The sequence below is a fragment of the Ochotona curzoniae genome, unplaced genomic scaffold (genome assembly GCF_017591425.1).
Source record: "Ochotona curzoniae isolate NIBS_2020 unplaced genomic scaffold, NIBS_Ocur_1.0 scaffold_3208, whole genome shotgun sequence".
In the NCBI taxonomy this organism is placed as follows: domain Eukaryota; kingdom Metazoa; phylum Chordata; class Mammalia; order Lagomorpha; family Ochotonidae; genus Ochotona; species Ochotona curzoniae.
In genome coordinates, this window is record NW_024467106.1 from 31,112,223 (window position 1) to 31,128,992 (window position 16,770).

At 54.3% G+C, this 16,770-nt stretch overlaps 1 protein-coding gene across 5 annotated transcripts in view; it reads left to right on the top strand.

Moving 5' to 3' along the window:
* TLN1 (talin 1) overlaps positions 1-16,770 on the top strand; it is a 32,315-nt gene that overhangs the window by 1,056 nt on the left and 14,489 nt on the right. Inside the window, exons 1-26 of one of the 5 annotated variants that reach the window (XM_040962912.1) lie at positions 3,173-3,361; positions 4,798-4,979; positions 5,198-5,295; positions 5,527-5,656; positions 5,742-5,894; positions 6,417-6,559; positions 6,667-6,794; positions 7,452-7,512; positions 8,124-8,228; positions 8,526-8,681; positions 9,384-9,485; positions 9,666-9,742; positions 9,959-10,139; positions 10,650-10,766; positions 10,876-10,984; positions 11,206-11,414; positions 11,577-11,675; positions 12,651-12,818; positions 12,988-13,282; positions 13,790-13,956; positions 15,289-15,417; positions 15,564-15,680; positions 15,759-15,872; positions 16,049-16,183; positions 16,341-16,469; positions 16,596-16,698. In XM_040962912.1, coding sequence (XP_040818846.1) covers positions 4,850-4,979; positions 5,198-5,295; positions 5,527-5,656; positions 5,742-5,894; positions 6,417-6,559; positions 6,667-6,794; positions 7,452-7,512; positions 8,124-8,228; positions 8,526-8,681; positions 9,384-9,485; positions 9,666-9,742; positions 9,959-10,139; positions 10,650-10,766; positions 10,876-10,984; positions 11,206-11,414; positions 11,577-11,675; positions 12,651-12,818; positions 12,988-13,282; positions 13,790-13,956; positions 15,289-15,417; positions 15,564-15,680; positions 15,759-15,872; positions 16,049-16,183; positions 16,341-16,469; positions 16,596-16,698 — 3,355 coding nt within the window. In that variant the 5' untranslated portion in view covers positions 3,173-3,361; positions 4,798-4,849. Of the gene's footprint in view, positions 1-3,172; positions 3,362-4,584; positions 4,738-4,797; positions 4,980-5,197; positions 5,296-5,526; positions 5,657-5,741; positions 5,895-6,416; positions 6,560-6,666; positions 6,795-7,451; positions 7,513-8,123; positions 8,229-8,525; positions 8,682-9,383; positions 9,486-9,665; positions 9,743-9,958; positions 10,140-10,649; positions 10,767-10,875; positions 10,985-11,205; positions 11,415-11,576; positions 11,676-12,650; positions 12,819-12,987; positions 13,283-13,789; positions 13,957-15,288; positions 15,418-15,563; positions 15,681-15,758; positions 15,873-16,048; positions 16,184-16,340; positions 16,470-16,595; positions 16,699-16,770 lie in introns of those variants that run through there. The other 4 variants (XM_040962914.1, XM_040962915.1, XM_040962913.1 and 1 more) reach the window with 4 other exon arrangements.

Consider the following 16,770-nt stretch of genomic DNA (forward strand, 5'->3'; position numbering starts at 1 on the left):
AAGAAACGGATGAGGAGGTTAAGGGCAGATTTAGGTCGGGATCATTGACCTTGGGCAGGTAACGTTTATGAGTTTGGTAATAGGTAGATGCCTTGGTTTTGCATGGGTGTGTTGGGACCAGGGTCCCTATATCTCTGTTGGTCAGCAGGGGCTTTTCTAACCCTGGGAGCTGACAAACTTCAGGTTAGAGTTCTGGACAGGGGTTAGGACTGCACGGCGTTCAGTGCCTTCATTCTCCGAGCATGACATGCTGGTCACCGCAGTCATGGTGAGACTCGGGTTGTTGTTGAGGAGGTGGTAGGTGGGTAGTGGAAGGGTGCCAAGAGTATGTGCAAGGCTCAGTCCTGGGTTGGGGGACCATGCAGGGAGGACAGCAGTGAGCAGGGAGAATCTGTGTTGTGTGGGAGCTGGCTCTGAATGAATCCCCCTAGGTTGAGTGCCGCTGTCTCCCACGCCCCTCCTGCCCTAGGTATGAAACCCTCCTCTCCAGCTCTCATCCTTGGCTCTACCTTCCTGCATCCCTCCCACCTTTGGAGAACACTTCTGTGGCCTTCCATTCCCGTCTGCAATTCTGCCTCCCTCCCTGCTCTTTAATCCACACAGCCTGTTTTAATATGCCCTTGCCCACATCCAAGCTTTCCCAGGATCTTAAAGCTGCATTTTCACCCACTCATGCCACCTGGCAATCCCAGCTTCTTCCATGTGCCAGTTTCTGGTTCGGGGCCTCCTTTAATTTCTTGGTCCAGTTGAAGGTCCCCTTCCCCCACTCCCCTCAGAAAAAGAGGAAATGAGACCCAAAGAGGAAACTGGGTCTTGCTGATCCCATGCTTAGCCAGGCCACTAACCACACCCCCATTTCACTCCTGGCCTGACCCTGCCACTGACCACAGCACTGCCCCCTAAGCAGTCCAACCCAACCACTGCCCCCTTCTGCGCCAGCTCCAGCTTTCCTTGGACACTGGCAGTGTCCTGCACTTTCCCACACCTCAGTGTTACATAGCCACTGACCACAACCCCGTTCCTCTCACCCCTCAGGAGCCTACCCTCACCTCTGACCTCTCCCCATCATTCTCTGACTTAGCCACTACCCATATAATCATCTCTTCCCTTCCCCTACTTGCAGCCTGATGCAGTGACTGGTCACGTATGCATTTTTCCTACCACTGTCGTCCCCAGCCTTTTCCTGCACTATCTTCCCCATTCCCACCTAATGCAGTCACCAATCACGCCTCTTTCTTTACTCAGTGTGCTGATCATTTATCTACCCATCTCCTTTTTCTCACAGCCACATCCTCCTAGTCCCAGGATCAGCCTGACCAGATCCTTTCTCCCTTCCCAAACTTAAGCTGCTCTGACTGCTAAGGGGCTCCTGGTGAGCGGAAGCTATGGGACCTCCACTGGGTTTTGGGCTCTGAGGGTGGACAAGGACAGGCCATCAACAGGTCCTGCTGATTCTGCCTTCTAAAATTGCTCCCGAGAGTTTTAACTACCACGTTTCTTCTTACTGGTATTAACCTGTATCCAAAGTAATTGCAAATTATTCTCCCAGAATCTAATTCTGATATGTTCCTCTGTTGCCCAGAGTCTCCTGTTGCCCTTCTGTCCCCACCAGTTCCATAGATCCAGTCCCTCCTGTTCCTGTGTAGTCCGTCCCTGCCTTTCCCACCCGGGCTGCCTTCTCACTCCCCTGAGGTCCCTCCTGATGTCCTGCTTCTCTTGTGCTTAATGTTATTCTGCCTGCCTGGGGCATTGCTCCCTCTGACTCATCTCCAATTGGCGTTATGGAGAGAGCTTGAGTTTTGGAGTCAGAAAGACCTGGGTTTGGATCCCCACTTCACAATTTACTTAGACAAGGACTCCAAACAAGTATTTACCTTCTTTGAGCCATGGTTTCCTAAATTTGTAAAGCTGGAATTAGGGACGCCCACGTTGTAGGGTTGTTGTAAGGATTCAATGAAATTATGTATACACTACAGTTAACATATAACCAGTACATGATTGCCCTTGTTTTTTTCTCTTTTTTTAATCCTAACTTCAAACAGCACCTTTCATGGAGGCCGTCTGGTCCATCTTTCCTAACCTAAAGGGATCTCTGTTCCCAGCATGCCCCTTTGGTTCTTATCACATCCTGCTGTCTGCTGTAATTCCCTATTTAGCTTCTCCACTCATCTTCTAAACTGGGAGCCCCTTGGAAGTGAAGGCCAGTGCTTACTCATCTCTGTTGCAGCCACTGAAACTTTGGCCTAGGGTCCTTCCTACAACAGACCCTAAAGGAGCAGAGCAAGTGCTTTGGGATGAATGGGGGGGAGAATGGCTGTGGGGGAGCTGCCTGCTCAGAATGGGGTCCCAGTGTGTGTAGGGGTTGTGTGGAGATAACCTGGTTGCAAGACAGGGCAGGGTGCTTTGTGTCAGGGAGCTCTGTGCAGAGACTGGGGTGCATTGGGAGATTGAGCAGGCATGTGGAGATGTGGAGGGACTGTACGGAGGGGAAAGTGAGATCTTGACCCCCAGCTGCCCAATCCAGCCCCCAAAGGAGCTTCCAGCAGCCTGAGGCCGGATATGTCAGTCTTAGCCACAAACCCTCCCCCTCCCGGCAGCGGTTAGGGACTGAGAGGCCAAATTTGGTAACACACTGAGTGTTACTCCCCCAACCCTCTTCCATTCTGACTATCTGCTCTCCCGCTTTCTCCCCAGCTTTGTGCCCTCTCTGTACCTCCCTATCTTTCTACGGTTCCCTCTGTGGGTGTCTGCTCTGTGTTTTCTTTGTACCCCGAATTTCTTAACCCTAGTACTCTTACATTCCATTCCTTGCTAGGATTTGACCTCCTGTCCTCCATTCCCTCCCCTCCCCAATTGCCCAACTCTTCTGGAATGCATCTCAGGAATGTATTGAGGGAGGAGGAGCTCCCAGGGAGGAGGACCTGGGAGAGGGGTGGTTGTTGCTCTTCCATAAAACTGGAGGGCCAGGGGAGTAGAGTTTGCAGGCCAGAGCAGGACCAGGAGACTTCTATTCATCCTGCCTGTGCCCTGTTCTTTTCCATCCGCCCCTCTGCTCTGCCCTGGGTCCTGATCTATTGCCTTGCCTCCCCTCACCCTCTCAGAGCTGTACAGGCATCCACTCAGGACCAGCCTGGGAGTGAGAGGAGGCATGACTCAACTCCCTTATCGGGGTCTCAGCAGAGGCTTCCGAGCTGGAGGAAGAAGGGGCATCCATGTTTCCGGAGGAAGTGGAGGGAGACATGTGCCATTTTAGCTTAGGACGAAGGGTCCCTTCAGACCTGCCCTCAGCTCCTCGAACCTCTTGCAGCATCTCTGACCCCTCCAGCCCTCACCCTTTGGTGGACAGCAGAACCACAGCCAGGTCTGTCCAGCTACTGGGAGCAGTGTAGCATGAATCGGGAGGGGGCAGAGAATTAGAACCCGGGAAACTGGGAGGAAGGACAGAATGCCAACCTGGTTCTTCTCTCTTGAGAGTGAACTATTTGTAAATTCAGGAATGGTTTACCAGTCCCAGGGTACCAGACTCCAACCTTCCTCTTGTCTGCCTGCACATTCTCTCCCCATCATATCTGCTAGCATCTTTAGCTTCGGTTCCCAGATGCCTTGTGTATTCTAACAGCCTCACCTCTGTTTTGCCTCCAACCTTCTCCCCTAGTCCTCTTCCCTCCTTCAGGCTAACATTTTGCTAGGAAGAAAATAGGGAGGAGCCTGGACTTGCTCATTCTCTTAATTAAGAGGAACCCAATCCCTATAACCCAGCTAGGTTGTATCATTAGCTGCTGGGTAGACTTGTCCTCCTGTGGCCTGGACGCCACCTGCTGCTTCCAGTGGGCCCTCCAGGAGCCTGCTCAAAGGTGCTCAGGAGGGTGAAGGGAGGCAGGGCAGGGTTATAATCCTGTGTAACACTAAGAATATTGTCAGGAGAGGCTGCTTGGCTGAAAAGCACTCACAGGCTGGGGAGGAGGGCAGCCCAAGTCGTGCTGAGTATTCTTGAACTTGGAACTTGGAAGGAGCAGGCCTGAGTTGGGAGGACTGAGTGGTTCCTGTGACCTGCCTCTTTCCTGTCCTCCAAAGATCTGTTTCCTCTTGTGCGAGATTGAAGAGTTGGCCAGATCATTTTTGAGATCCCTTTGGAACAGAAAATCATAATTCCAGCTGGGCTGTCAGGGAAGCCAAATATAGGGCTCAGCTCCTAAGGGAGGCCACCAGCATTCAGGTTAGAGGAGAGATGGGACTGGAGAAGGGCCTGGGTGGCGGCAACGGCTACTCCTCAGCCTCCCTGCCAGGCTAATTGCAGTCCACAGGCTCCCAGGGCCCTTGGGAGTGACCTCATAGACCATATGCTTGTCGCAGAGGAGGCCATGAGAGAGAAGGTCGTGTGATGGGTCAGGGCAGGGCTCTGCAAAGCCCAGACGGGAGAACATGCAGGACACACTGGGAGACAGAAAAGCACTGAACTAGGGAAAGAAGAAAAACAAGACAAGGGCCAGGCTGGGAGAGGGAGTAGGTGGGGCCAAGGGACAGGGTCGGCCCCTGGAAGGAAGAAGGGCGGCCCAGATTCCAGGGCTGAGGGCAGGGCCGCATCCTCAGGTGCTCTTCAGACCTGCTCTTGTGCCTGGCATACAGGCCTCTCCCTCAGGTGTCCTCCATGGTCAGGACTAGTGCTTTGATGTAAATTATGGTTCATGCTCTGAAATGATCACATAATATAAAAGCAGCCACTCTGCTGTCTTCTTGGTGAGTCCCTGGGACTCTGCCCTCTGGGGGTCCCTTTCTCCAATGAGTCTATTCTAACAGCCCTGACGCCACGGACCAGGTCTAGCCAGGCTGGAGAGGAGAAGCCGCCACCATGGTTGCGCTTTCGCTGAAGATCAGCATTGGCAATGTGGTGAAGACGATGCAGTTTGAGCCCTCCACCATGGTCTACGATGCCTGCCGCATGATTCGGGAGCGGATCCCAGAGGCGCTAGTCGGCCCCCGTGAGTCCCAACTCCCCAGATACTTGGGCTGGGAGTCCTTAGTCCCTTTTTGTCCCTAGACTCTCAGCCTGAAGAAGTGACCCCATTGTGCCCAAAGGGAGGCTTCTCACCCTTGGGGTCTGCTTTCCCTGTGCCCTATTTCTGCTCCAGGTCTGATGGTGCATCCTTCCAGTCACGTGGGGTCTCCCTAAGTCTAAGGCACTCCTCCTCTCTTTCAGCCAGCGACTTTGGACTGTTTCTGTCAGATGATGATCCCAAGAAGGGCATATGGCTGGAGGCTGGGAAAGCTCTGGATTACTACATGCTCCGAAATGGGGTGAGCACCACTTCATCCGGGTCCACCGACTTCCTCTCCTATTAGCTCGTCGCATCCCGCCTCCTAGTTTCAGCGCCCACACGTGTCCCCTCCCCAGGCTCACTTCCTGTATCATACAGGCCATCGTAAAACCCTGGTTTTGAGTAAACTGCCTTTGTCTTTCTTTTACTCATTGTGTTCCCACCCCTGTGGGCAGCTGACAGGACTTATCCCCCTTTCCCATCCCGCCAGGACACCATGGAATACAGAAAGAAGCAGCGGCCCCTGAAGATCCGCATGCTGGATGGAACTGTGAAGACCATCATGGTGGATGACTCCAAGACCGTCACCGACATGCTCATGACCATCTGTGCCCGCATTGGTACGGGGCCTCCCGGGGGTGGGGGCTTCTGGAAGATGAGGGTACGATGGCTGCTGGGAAACCATCAAACCATCCCCTTCCCCAGGCATCACCAACCATGATGAATATTCACTGGTGCGAGAACTAATGGAAGAGAAGAAGGAAGAGGTGACAGGAACCTTACGAAAGGACAAGACACTGCTGCGAGATGAAAAGAAGATGGAGAAACTAAAGCAGAAATTGCATACAGATGATGAGCGTGAGCAGATCTGCACAAAGGGCTTTGGAAAGGGCGGCGTGGGAAAGGCAGCTATTCATTCATCATTTACTCAGCATCCTCTTTGCAAGACACTGCATTACACTGTGGTTGCAACAATGCTGGTGTTATGGTGCACAGGCTTAAGCTGCCTCTTGGGAAGCCAGCATTCCGTATCAGTGTCACTTTGTGTCCTTACTACAGTTACGATCCGGTTTTCCACCAGTGCAACTGGGAAGGCAACAGATAATGGCCCTGCTGCTTGGGTCTCTGCCGCCCCTGTGAGAGACCCAGCTGGAGCTCCTGGCTTTGGCCTGGCCCGGCCCAGCTGGTGCAGGCATCTGGTGTGAGCCAGCAGCAGTGTCTTGTCTTGTCTCTCCTTTTGTCACTCAGTTTCTCAGATAAATAAAACTTAAAGTCACACACACACACAAAGTCCTGGTGAAGGGAAATAGGAAATGAAGAAGTAAACAAACCAGCCCAGGGGCTGTGGGGGTTGAACACTGAACTGTCTCTGTGTCCTAGTGAACTGGCTGGACCACGGCCGGACGCTGAGGGAGCAGGGGGTGGAGGAGCACGAGACGCTGCTGCTGCGGAGGAAGTTCTTCTACTCGGACCAGAATGTGGATTCTCGGGATCCTGTCCAGCTGAACCTGCTTTACGTGCAGGTGTGGAGGGGTCTTGGCCAGCGGCCAGAGGGGTTGCTGCAATGCCATGCAGGGAGGCATCCCTGTCCCCACATACCACATTCACCTCCTTTCCTTGTGCTCTGCAGGCACGAGATGACATCTTGAATGGCTCGCACCCTGTCTCCTTCGACAAGGCCTGTGAGTTCGCCGGCTTCCAGTGCCAAATCCAGTTTGGACCCCACAATGAACAGAAGCACAAAGCTGGCTTCCTTGAGTGAGTGGCCCCCGTCCCACGTCTGGGCCCAAAAATCCTCATTGCCTCTTCTGAGGTACCAGGGTTTGACCCACACAGAGAGCTTTTCAGCTGCCGTCATCCGTCTGTCTAGGGCCTTGGCCCCATGTGGAATGCAGGTATATCCTAGTGTCTGCCTCAGTCCTCCTGAAGGAAACATCTTGCTGTTTAGAGATTCTCTAAAGAATTTTCTTGGAATAATCTGAAGAAAATAGGATAGAAATTTCCTTGTAGAGAACATCTTGGGTACATGTTGCCTCCACTGCTATCTCTAGAAATACATAGGGTTTTCTCTAGAAATACATAGGCCCCACAGCCTAAATGAATGGCAATCCCTTAAGAGCACTTTGTCATTGAGTCCCTGGAAGTGGTGCTGTAGGTCCTTTTTCCCATGGGGCCCGAGCCTCCAGCTTCAGTCCTCACGGTTCCTTTCTCCGCGGGGAGGGACACAGGTTGTATTCAGGAGCTTGCACTAAACCACTTCTACCTCAGAAGACAGCCCAGTTTCCTCACAGTTTTCCTTCTCCCTAGAAGTGACACTGCCCTAGACATTCCCTCACAGCCCCAGGCCCACAGTCCATGGCCCACATGTCCCCTGAATCTGTCCACTACATGCTGACCCTCCCTTTTCTGGTGTAGCCTGAAGGACTTCCTGCCCAAGGAGTATGTGAAGCAGAAGGGAGAGCGTAAGATCTTCCAGGTGAATGAGGGTAGGGGAAAGGGTCTGGGGTGACCCGGGAGCTTTGCTGCTTAATCGTACTAAGTGGACCCCTGCCCCCCACCTCTCCTTATTCTGCTTCTATGCACCAAGCTGTTCTGCTTCTCCTGTGCCAAGAAAGCAAAGACATGGACCTTTAGTCTCGGCTCCATGGCTGTTTGTGCCATGGAGTTCAATCCAATGTTCTTGTTTTCTTTGCCTCTAACATGGGATAACAGTACCTACCGTGCAGAGGATTGCTGGGAGAATCAGTTGAGGTAGTGAACTGCATTGACTAGGAAAGCGGAATCCTTGTTTGTATGCCAGGTGTGTCCTCAGCCCTAGAGGTTGCCTCTTTGATCTCCTGTTTGCTGACTGCCATTCACATCTCTGGAATGTCTGCCAGTTCCTTGACCGTACCTCTTGTACCATTGCTTCTGCATACCCCTGGTCAGCCCCCATCCTTTTACCTTCTCATTTCTGATATTATGCATCCCAGTGTAACCTTTCCTGTGTCCCCATGTTGTTTCCCATTACAGTTAACATCCCACCTTAATCTTAAGTGGTGATATTACCCCCATGTTGCTTACTTTTTCTCCATTTCATTTTTAAAGGCACACAAAAATTGTGGGCAGATGAGTGAAATTGAGGCCAAGGTGCGCTATGTGAAACTAGCCCGTTCCCTCAAGACTTACGGCGTCTCCTTCTTCCTGGTGAAGGTAGGTGACGGGCACTGCTCACTGCCCTCCTGGTTTGCTGAAGTCTCCAACTCGGCCTGCAGCCATGTTTCCACCTTGCTCTTCCTTGCTCTGGCTCTGAGAGAACCTGCCTGTCCCTTACTACCCTCTCTCCTGCCTACCCTGACTTACCCTTGTACCCAACAGAGCCTCGTCCTGGCCTGTCCCTGGACATTCTCATTTAGCCCTCCTGGCCACAGGAGCACTTGTCTGAAGCCTGGGTTTTAGCACTTGTTGCACCTCTGCCCTGTTACAATCACACCTCCCTCCATTCCACAGGAGAAGATGAAAGGGAAGAACAAGCTTGTGCCCAGGCTCCTGGGCATCACCAAGGAATGTGTGATGCGAGTAGACGAGAAGACCAAGGAGGTGATCCAGGAGTGGAACCTCACCAACATCAAACGCTGGGCTGCCTCTCCTAAGAGCTTCACCCTGGTGAGTCTGTGGGTTCTAGGGAAAGTGGGCTCTAGGATGTCCAGGGAGGCAGGCAGCTGCCCCAAATACAACTCCAGAGAAAAGGAGAACCTGGGTACTTGGCATGAGCATGGGACACAGCATGAGTGAAGAAACCCCTCGAAGAGGGTGAGCAATGCTGGGTCAGCACACTGGGCAGTGGGACCACAGAGGGATTGACGAAGGACCGTCACGGGGTTCCCAGGATGAGGGAAAACCAGTCCTCCATTGTCCTCTAGTGACAACTGTAGACAGTAAGGTTTTTTTTCCCCATGGCTTTCTATTTGGGGTTATGAATTGAAAACTGATCCCAAGTAGATAAAGTGCTCAAGCGGTGGAAATAGACATGAGAGTAAATGCTGTTCTTTCATTTTGGCTGTGGTGCCAACCTTCCAGAGTGGTCATGTGAAAACAAATGTGTATGTCCTCCCAATCTCACCAGGGGAAAGTAAAAGAGCTTTCCTAAATGGTATGTGTTTAAGACAATGTAGCATAAAAACCATTCTTCGGAAGTAAAATAGTTGTCTGCAGGGAGGAAAATAAGTTTAATAGGTTGTCAAACGGAGGACTGCCTCCTGAGGGGCTGTTGGCATGGGAAGATCTCTTCCCTCCCCTTGACCTGGGTTCTCCTGTGCTGCCCACCCCCATCCTGGGTGAATTCTGAGTCCCACGCTCATCCCCCAGGACTTTGGGGATTACCAAGATGGCTACTACTCAGTGCAGACCACCGAGGGTGAACAGATTGCCCAGCTCATCGCCGGCTACATCGATATCATCCTGAAGAAGGTGAGCACAGCAAACCACGACTTTCCTTGCTCTACCTTTAATTTTTCCCCTTGCCAATCCCTGGAAAACAAGGGTCCCAGCTTCTGAAAAATGCTGGCTGGGGAGAAAAAAGGTTACCTTTTCCCCATCTTCGGCCTCCTCCTTTATTACAACTCCTGTTCTTTTTTTTCCCTCCTACAGAAAAAAAGCAAGGATCACTTTGGGCTGGAGGGAGATGAGGAATCTACTATGCTGGAGGACTCGGTTTCCCCAAAAAAGTACGAAGGGAGTTGGACTGATCCAGTCCCTTGGGAGTAGAGCAGGCGGGGCTTGGTGTTATGGGCGGTGATGGAGTGATGAGTTCCTAGGCTGCTCCTTTACCTAACTGTGGGCCGTAATGAGCTGCCAGGCACCTGCAGAGGGGATAGGAGTAGCTGGGAGGGGGCGGAGTGGAGGACACCCCCAGCATGCTCCATTGTCTGCCCCCACTCTAGATCAACCGTCCTGCAGCAGCAGTACAACCGGGTGGGCAAAGTGGAGCATGGCTCAGTGGCCCTGCCTGCCATCATGCGCTCTGGAGCCTCTGGGCCTGAGAATTTCCAGGTGGGCAGCATGCCAGCTGCCCAGCAGCAGATCACCAGTGGCCAGATGCACCGGGGACACATGCCACCTCTGGTAAGCATTCCCTCCTCAGTGTGTGAGCACCCCCATTTTCAGTGTGTGAGCACCCCCCATCCTCAGTGCGGGAGCATCCCCCATCCTCAATATGGGAGCATCCCTTGTCTTCATTGTGGCAGTGTGGGAGCACCCCCCATCATTAGTGTGGGAGCATCCCTGTCCTCAGTGTGGGAGCACCCCTGGCCTCATTGTGTGAACACCCCCATCCTCACTGTGAGCACCCACGTCCTCAGTGTGGTGAGCACCCCATTCTCAGTGTGGGAGCACCCCAGTCCTTTTGTGAGCACCTCTGTCCTCAGCGTGGTAAGCACTCAGTCCTCAATGTGAGCACCCCGTCCTCAGTGTGGGAGCACCCCATCCTCAGTGGGGCCCAGGCCCTGTGCCCACCCTCCCCTGGACCTTCCCCAGGCCCTTGCTGTCTTTCTCCCAAGCCTCCAGGCCTCTTCTATGTTCTCTTTCCTCTCAGTGTTCCTTTCGGTCTCTGTCACTCCCCTCCTTGTCTTGCAGACCTCGGCCCAGCAGGCCCTCACTGGGACCATTAACTCCAGCATGCAGGCTGTGCAGGCTGCCCAGGCCACTCTGGACCAAGACTTGGACACTCTTCCTCCTCTTGGCCAGGATGCTGTAAGTACAGGGTGGGAGGGAGACCCATGGTCCTGAAGCTGGGTCTTGAGGGGGAGAGAGGGGCTCACCAGAACAGAGCGGACACCTGGGTTCTGCTCCCCTCTCTTAGGCCTCCAAAGCCTGGCGTAAGAACAAGATGGATGAATCAAAGCATGAGATCCATTCCCAGGTAGATGCCATCACAGCTGGCACTGCCTCCGTGGTGAACCTGACAGCTGGTAGGTGGGATGCTGGCCTGTGTGTGTGGGATAGTATGAGTGTGCACAAGCATGTGTTTGACTCAGCCTGCATGTGACTGTACCTTGACTCATTGTGGAAGGGAAGTGAGTGTAGCTCTGCTTCAGGATGTGTGTGACTGACTGTGTATGACGGTGCTCTGTCCCCAACCTGGCATTTAACACACCCTCTCCCATGCTCCTAACCTGCCTTCTCCCCTCAGGGGACCCCGCAGAGACAGACTATACCGCGGTGGGCTGTGCCGTCACCACAATCTCCTCCAACCTGACGGAGATGTCCCGTGGTGTGAAGTTGCTGGCCGCCCTGCTGGAGGACGAAGGTGGCAGTGGCCGGCCCCTGCTGCAGGCAGCAAAGGGCCTGGCTGGAGCTGTATCTGAGCTGCTACGCACCGCCCAGCCAGCCAGCGCTGAGGTCAGGGGACCAGGAGGCTGGGACTGGGGTGGACACAGGGTGCTCGCCAGAGCAGAGGCAGTCCAGATCACAGGATGAAAGGGTGGGCGCCTTGGACCTAGGAGACCCACAGTTATGGGAGCGGGAACTGGGCAGCTTCTGACTGGTGTTCACTCTCCACAGCCCCGTCAGAACCTGCTGCAAGCAGCTGGGAACGTGGGCCAGGCCAGTGGGGAACTGTTGCAGCAAATCGGGGAAAGTGATACTGACCCCCACTTCCAGGTTGGTGACTTACCCAGCCCCAGTACCCCAGCTCCCAGGCAGTAACCTCTGATGCCGAATTCAGCTCCCAGTCCCGTTGTCTTTGAGTTGCCCTCCAAACCAACCTAACCTCTGCTTCCAGGCAATAGTACTGGGAACTTCTGGTTCCTTTTGGGCGTGAAAATTCAGAAGCCCTGAACCCCAGCTTAACTATTAGCCCTCACCAACCACACGGTCCAGCCCTGACTTCCCTACATACAGCCCTCACCCCGACTGGTGGACCTCTTGAACTGCCCTCTGTGCCACTCTAAGGATATTTATCCTCCAGCTCGCCCCTTCCCACCCTATGACCATTTCCCCAGCTGACTTGTCATCCTGGATTTCCTACACAGATATGTGCACCCAGAGGGGCTGGGGTTCGATCTCCCCCCGATTCCCCTACGGTAACGGCCTCTGGCCTGGGCCTTCCCAGCTTTTTTCCCTCTGAGCCGCATACACTCGTTTCTGTACCTCTCCCCAAACCTCCTGGGGAGCAGAACTTGGGAGATGGAGAGGCCTGGCACGGGCAGGGTATGGGACTGGGGTCAGGAAGGGATGTACAGGGATTCGTTTCCAGGACTCTTTACATACCAGGACGGGGAAGGAGTGGAGGAGAGAGGCCGGGGGCGAATCAGATTCCGGGAAATACCTCCTCTTCCTATCCCATTGTCTCAGCACCACCCCGGCCTCCCTCCCCATCAGCATCCGAGTGTATCCGCCTCGCGCACGGCTCCCTTGGGTGTAGGCTCTGTTGCTCTCAGTGTGGGTATGTTCCTTGGTGGGGATTCTGTCCTGCTGGGTGCTCAAGGCCGGAGCTCGGGTTAGGTTGTAGTTGCTTCTGCGTATGCCGTTCTCTGATTGGAGTCAGTGGGAATAATGAAGGAGCTTGTGCGACTGCGAAGGGTCCGTGGATCCCAGGCCCTAACTCAGGCTGTGCTGACTGCCGTTTCTTCACAGGACACACTGATGCAGCTAGCTAAGGCAGTGGCAAGTGCTGCAGCCGCCCTGGTCCTCAAGGCCAAGAGTGTGGCTCAGCGGACAGAGGACTCGGGGCTTCAGAACCAAGTTATTGCTGCTGCAACCCAGTGTGCCCTCTCTACTTCTCAACTGGTGGCCTGCACCAAGGTGAGTCCCCAAAGTTGCTCTTGGCTCTCTCATACACATAAAAAATTTCATTTTGTCTTATTGGCCCTGTTTCCCATCCCAGTGACTGCTGTGGATACCAGAGATATTGTACCTAATGCTTCCCCATACTTGTCTCCATCCTGACAATCCTCACACTGTTTGCCCACAGGTAGTGGCACCTACAATCAGCTCACCTGTCTGCCAAGAGCAGCTGGTGGAGGCAGGACGACTGGTGGCCAAAGCCGTGGAGGGCTGTGTGTCCGCCTCCCAGGCAGCCACGGAAGATGGACAGCTGTTGCGAGGGGTGGGAGCAGCGGCCACAGCCGTCACCCAGGCCCTGAATGAGCTGCTGCAGCATGTGAAGGCCCATGCAACAGGGGCTGGGCCTACCGGCCGTTATGACCAGGCCACAGACACCATCCTCACCGTCACTGAGAACATCTTCAGCTCCATGGGGGATGCTGGTAAGGACACCACACCCGGGAAGACAAAATGTCCCCACGAGGTTCCCCAAGCCTATCAGCTGTTCCCATATGGGCTTGACACAGAGTGGCCTTGCCAACCACACAGGTTGTCAGGTCTCCAGTACCTCCGCACCTCCCACCTCTGCTGGCCCTTACGTGTTTAGAGGATACTGACTCTACATAAAAATATCTAGGGAAGACTGTATGAGATGAGACCGCCTTCCCCTCTCCACCACGCCTCCAGATGTTTTCACAAAAGAGTGTGTTAGCTTCCCAGACTGTTTACTGACAATCTCTGGCGGAGACTGTCCTTCCCACAAGACCCCACTGAAAAATCTGTTTTTCTCTAAAACTCTAGACCAAAAATAAAAACCCAGTCATCTACTGCGGAACTCCTGCCAGTGCCCATCTGCCTTGTTTGACCACTTCTCTCTGCCCTCATCCCTAGCCATGACACCCTGCTGGTGGCTCTGGTTCCCTCACCCTGACTCTGCTCTGTGTTCTCAGGGGAGATGGTGCGACAAGCCCGTATCCTGGCCCAGGCCACCTCTGACCTGGTCAATGCCATCAAGGCTGATGCCGAAGGAGAGAGTGATCTGGAAAACTCACGCAAGCTCCTCAGTGCTGCCAAGATCCTGGCTGATGCCACTGCCAAGATGGTGGAGGCCGCCAAGGTATGGTTTAGGGACACACTGGTGGCCTGGGCCCTGAAGAGAACAGGGGAGATGGCCGCCCTCATGTGATGGGGCCCCAGGAACCAGCAAAAGTCACAAGAGAACAAGTGCAGGATCACTCGGGGCAGGCATTGAGGCCCCCAGGGCACTCCTGGACCGTTAGGGGCATCCATATCCTTTTCCTTTCAGTTCAGCATTTTCTATTGCACTCTTACCCGCCTTTACTGCCACCACCCACCTGGGATTCCTCGCCCTCCCAGTGGTCTCACCTGTGAATTACACAGGCACTCGGTGCTGGGGCAGTCACTGCCAGTGCAGGAAGAGCACAGGCAGGGACACTGAGACAGCAGGGTGCAGACAGGAGTGTGCAGAAGGCTCCTCGGCGCTTCTGGGCTGTGGGCTTTTTGGTTTGTGGAGCAAGTAGGTTCCTGCCCCAGCCCGGATCTGAGTCCCCTGCGAGGGTTGCTGCCCTGACTCGTGATATTCTGCAGGGAGTGGTGGAAGAAGCAGGAGCTCTTCTCTGAAGGGGAAGCAGAAGAGCCTGCAGCTCCCACTAGATATCTTCATGCCACGGTCATGCTCCCAGCCGTCACTGCCTCCCAGTGGCACTGCTGAGAAGTGTTCTCAGACAACCGATGCTGGCTGCTCCACTTCCAGTCTAGCACCCTGCTAAAGTGGGGAAACAGCAGAGGATTGCTCAAGTGTTTGGGCCCTTGAACCTATGTGGGGCACCTAGAGGAAGCACCTGGCTCCCAGCTTCAGTTTGGTCCAGCTTTGAGCTTTGACCATTGGAGCCATTTGGGAAGTGAACCAATGAATGGAAACTCTTATCTGTCCGAAACTGCCTTTCAAATAAAAAATTTTAAGGAGGGGGCCCGGCGCGGTGGCGCAAGTGGTTAAAGGTCCTCGCCTTGCACACCCGAGATCCCATATGGGCGCCGGTTCTAATCCCGGCAGCCCCGCTTCCCTTCCAGCTCCCTGCCTGTAGCCTGGGAAAGCAGTCGAGGACGGCCCAAAGCTTTGGGAACCTGCACCCGCGTGGGAGACCCGGAAGAGGCTCCTGGCTTCGGACCGGCATAGTATCGGCCCGTTGCGCTCACTTGGGGAGTGAATCATCGGACGGAAGATCTTCCTCTCTGTCTCTCCTCTCTGTATATCCGCCTTTCCAATGAAAAAATAATAAAAATAAATCTTTAAAAAAAAAAAAAAAAAAATTTTTAAGGAAAAAAAAAGCGACCTCAGAGCAGTCAGAATTTTCTAGAGGCATTAGGGAGGAGTTTCCCTGCCATCCTCAGGGATTGTGAATGATGCCGCTTTCTGCCTTTCCCTCAGGGAGCCGCTGCCCACCCAGACAGCGAGGAGCAGCAGCAGCGACTGCGGGAGGCAGCCGAGGGGCTCCGCATGGCCACCAACGCAGCTGCGCAGAACGCCATCAAGAAGAAGCTGGTGCAGCGCCTGGAGGTAAGGCTGAGGAGAGGGTGAGAGCCAGAAGGAGAGTGGGTGCGGTGGGAGGGGCAGACTGGGAGGGTCAAGCAGAAAGGTTTCATTGAACAACAGCAGGGGCACGGCAGTGCTTAGTGCTTGACCTGATGACTCTGTCCTCTTAGCATGCAGCGAAGCAGGCTGCAGCCTCAGCCACACAGACCATCGCCGCGGCCCAGCACGCAGCCGCCGCTGCCAAGGCCTCTGCTGGCCCCCAGCCACTGCTGGTGCAGAGCTGCAAGGTGAGACTGCAGGATGCATGTGGGAGAGGGGCTCTCCGTTTCTATGGCAAGTGGCTTTCATGACATTTGCACCTACAGGCTGTAGCAGAGCAGATCCCGCTGCTGGTGCAGGGTGTCCGAGGGAGTCAAGCTCAACCCGACAGTCCCAGTGCTCAGCTAGCCCTCATTGCTGCCAGCCAGAGCTTCCTGCAGGCAAGGCACCCTCGCCTACCCTCCAAGGATCCCTGCATCTCACAATTTGAATTCATGCCAGTAGCTTCCTCCCACATTGAGTCCCAGTGTTCCCTACACCCCAATCATCATTGACCCCTGTGTTCAAGGCCAGAGTGAGTATGGCACACTTCATCTGCCTGCCTTTTCCCCAACAGCCGGGTGGGAAGATGGTAGCAGCTGCAAAGGCCTCAGTGCCAACCATTCAGGACCAAGCTTCAGCCATGCAGCTGAGTCAGTGTGCTAAGAACCTGGGCACCGCGCTGGCCGAACTCCGAACTGCAGCGCAAAAGGTACAGAGCTGGTCTGGGCTGTGGAACGTGCAGGTGGAGTCCGGAGGAAGGGAAATCTGCTCTGAGTAACCTCAGACAGGCTTAATTATATGGGCCAGAGCATCAGCAAGACACAGCAATACCTCCTCCACCTCCAGCCCCTTTCTTCTCATCACAGGCTCAGGAAGCATGTGGGCCACTGGAGATGGATTCTGCGCTGAGTGTGGTCCAGAATCTAGAGAAAGACCTGCAGGAAGTGAAAGCAGCCGCTCGAGACGGGAAGCTGAAGCCCTTACCTGGGGAGACAGTAAGTGTTCAGACAGTCGTCTACATTCAGCCCTCTACTCTGGAGCTGCCCCCCTCCTCCCTCCAGGTTGTCGCCTGACTCCAAGCCCTTGCTCCTTTTCCTGAGCCAAAAATCTTCTTCCTCTAGATGGAGAAGTGTGCCCAGGACCTGGGCAACAGCACCAAGGCAGTGAGCTCTGCCATCGCCCAGCTGCTGGGGGAGGTTGCCCAGGGCAACGAGAATTACGCAGGTGCGTGGGCAGAGGGCCAGACCTGCAGCATGTGGTGAGGGAAGTGGGGACATTGGCCCAAGCTAAGGACTG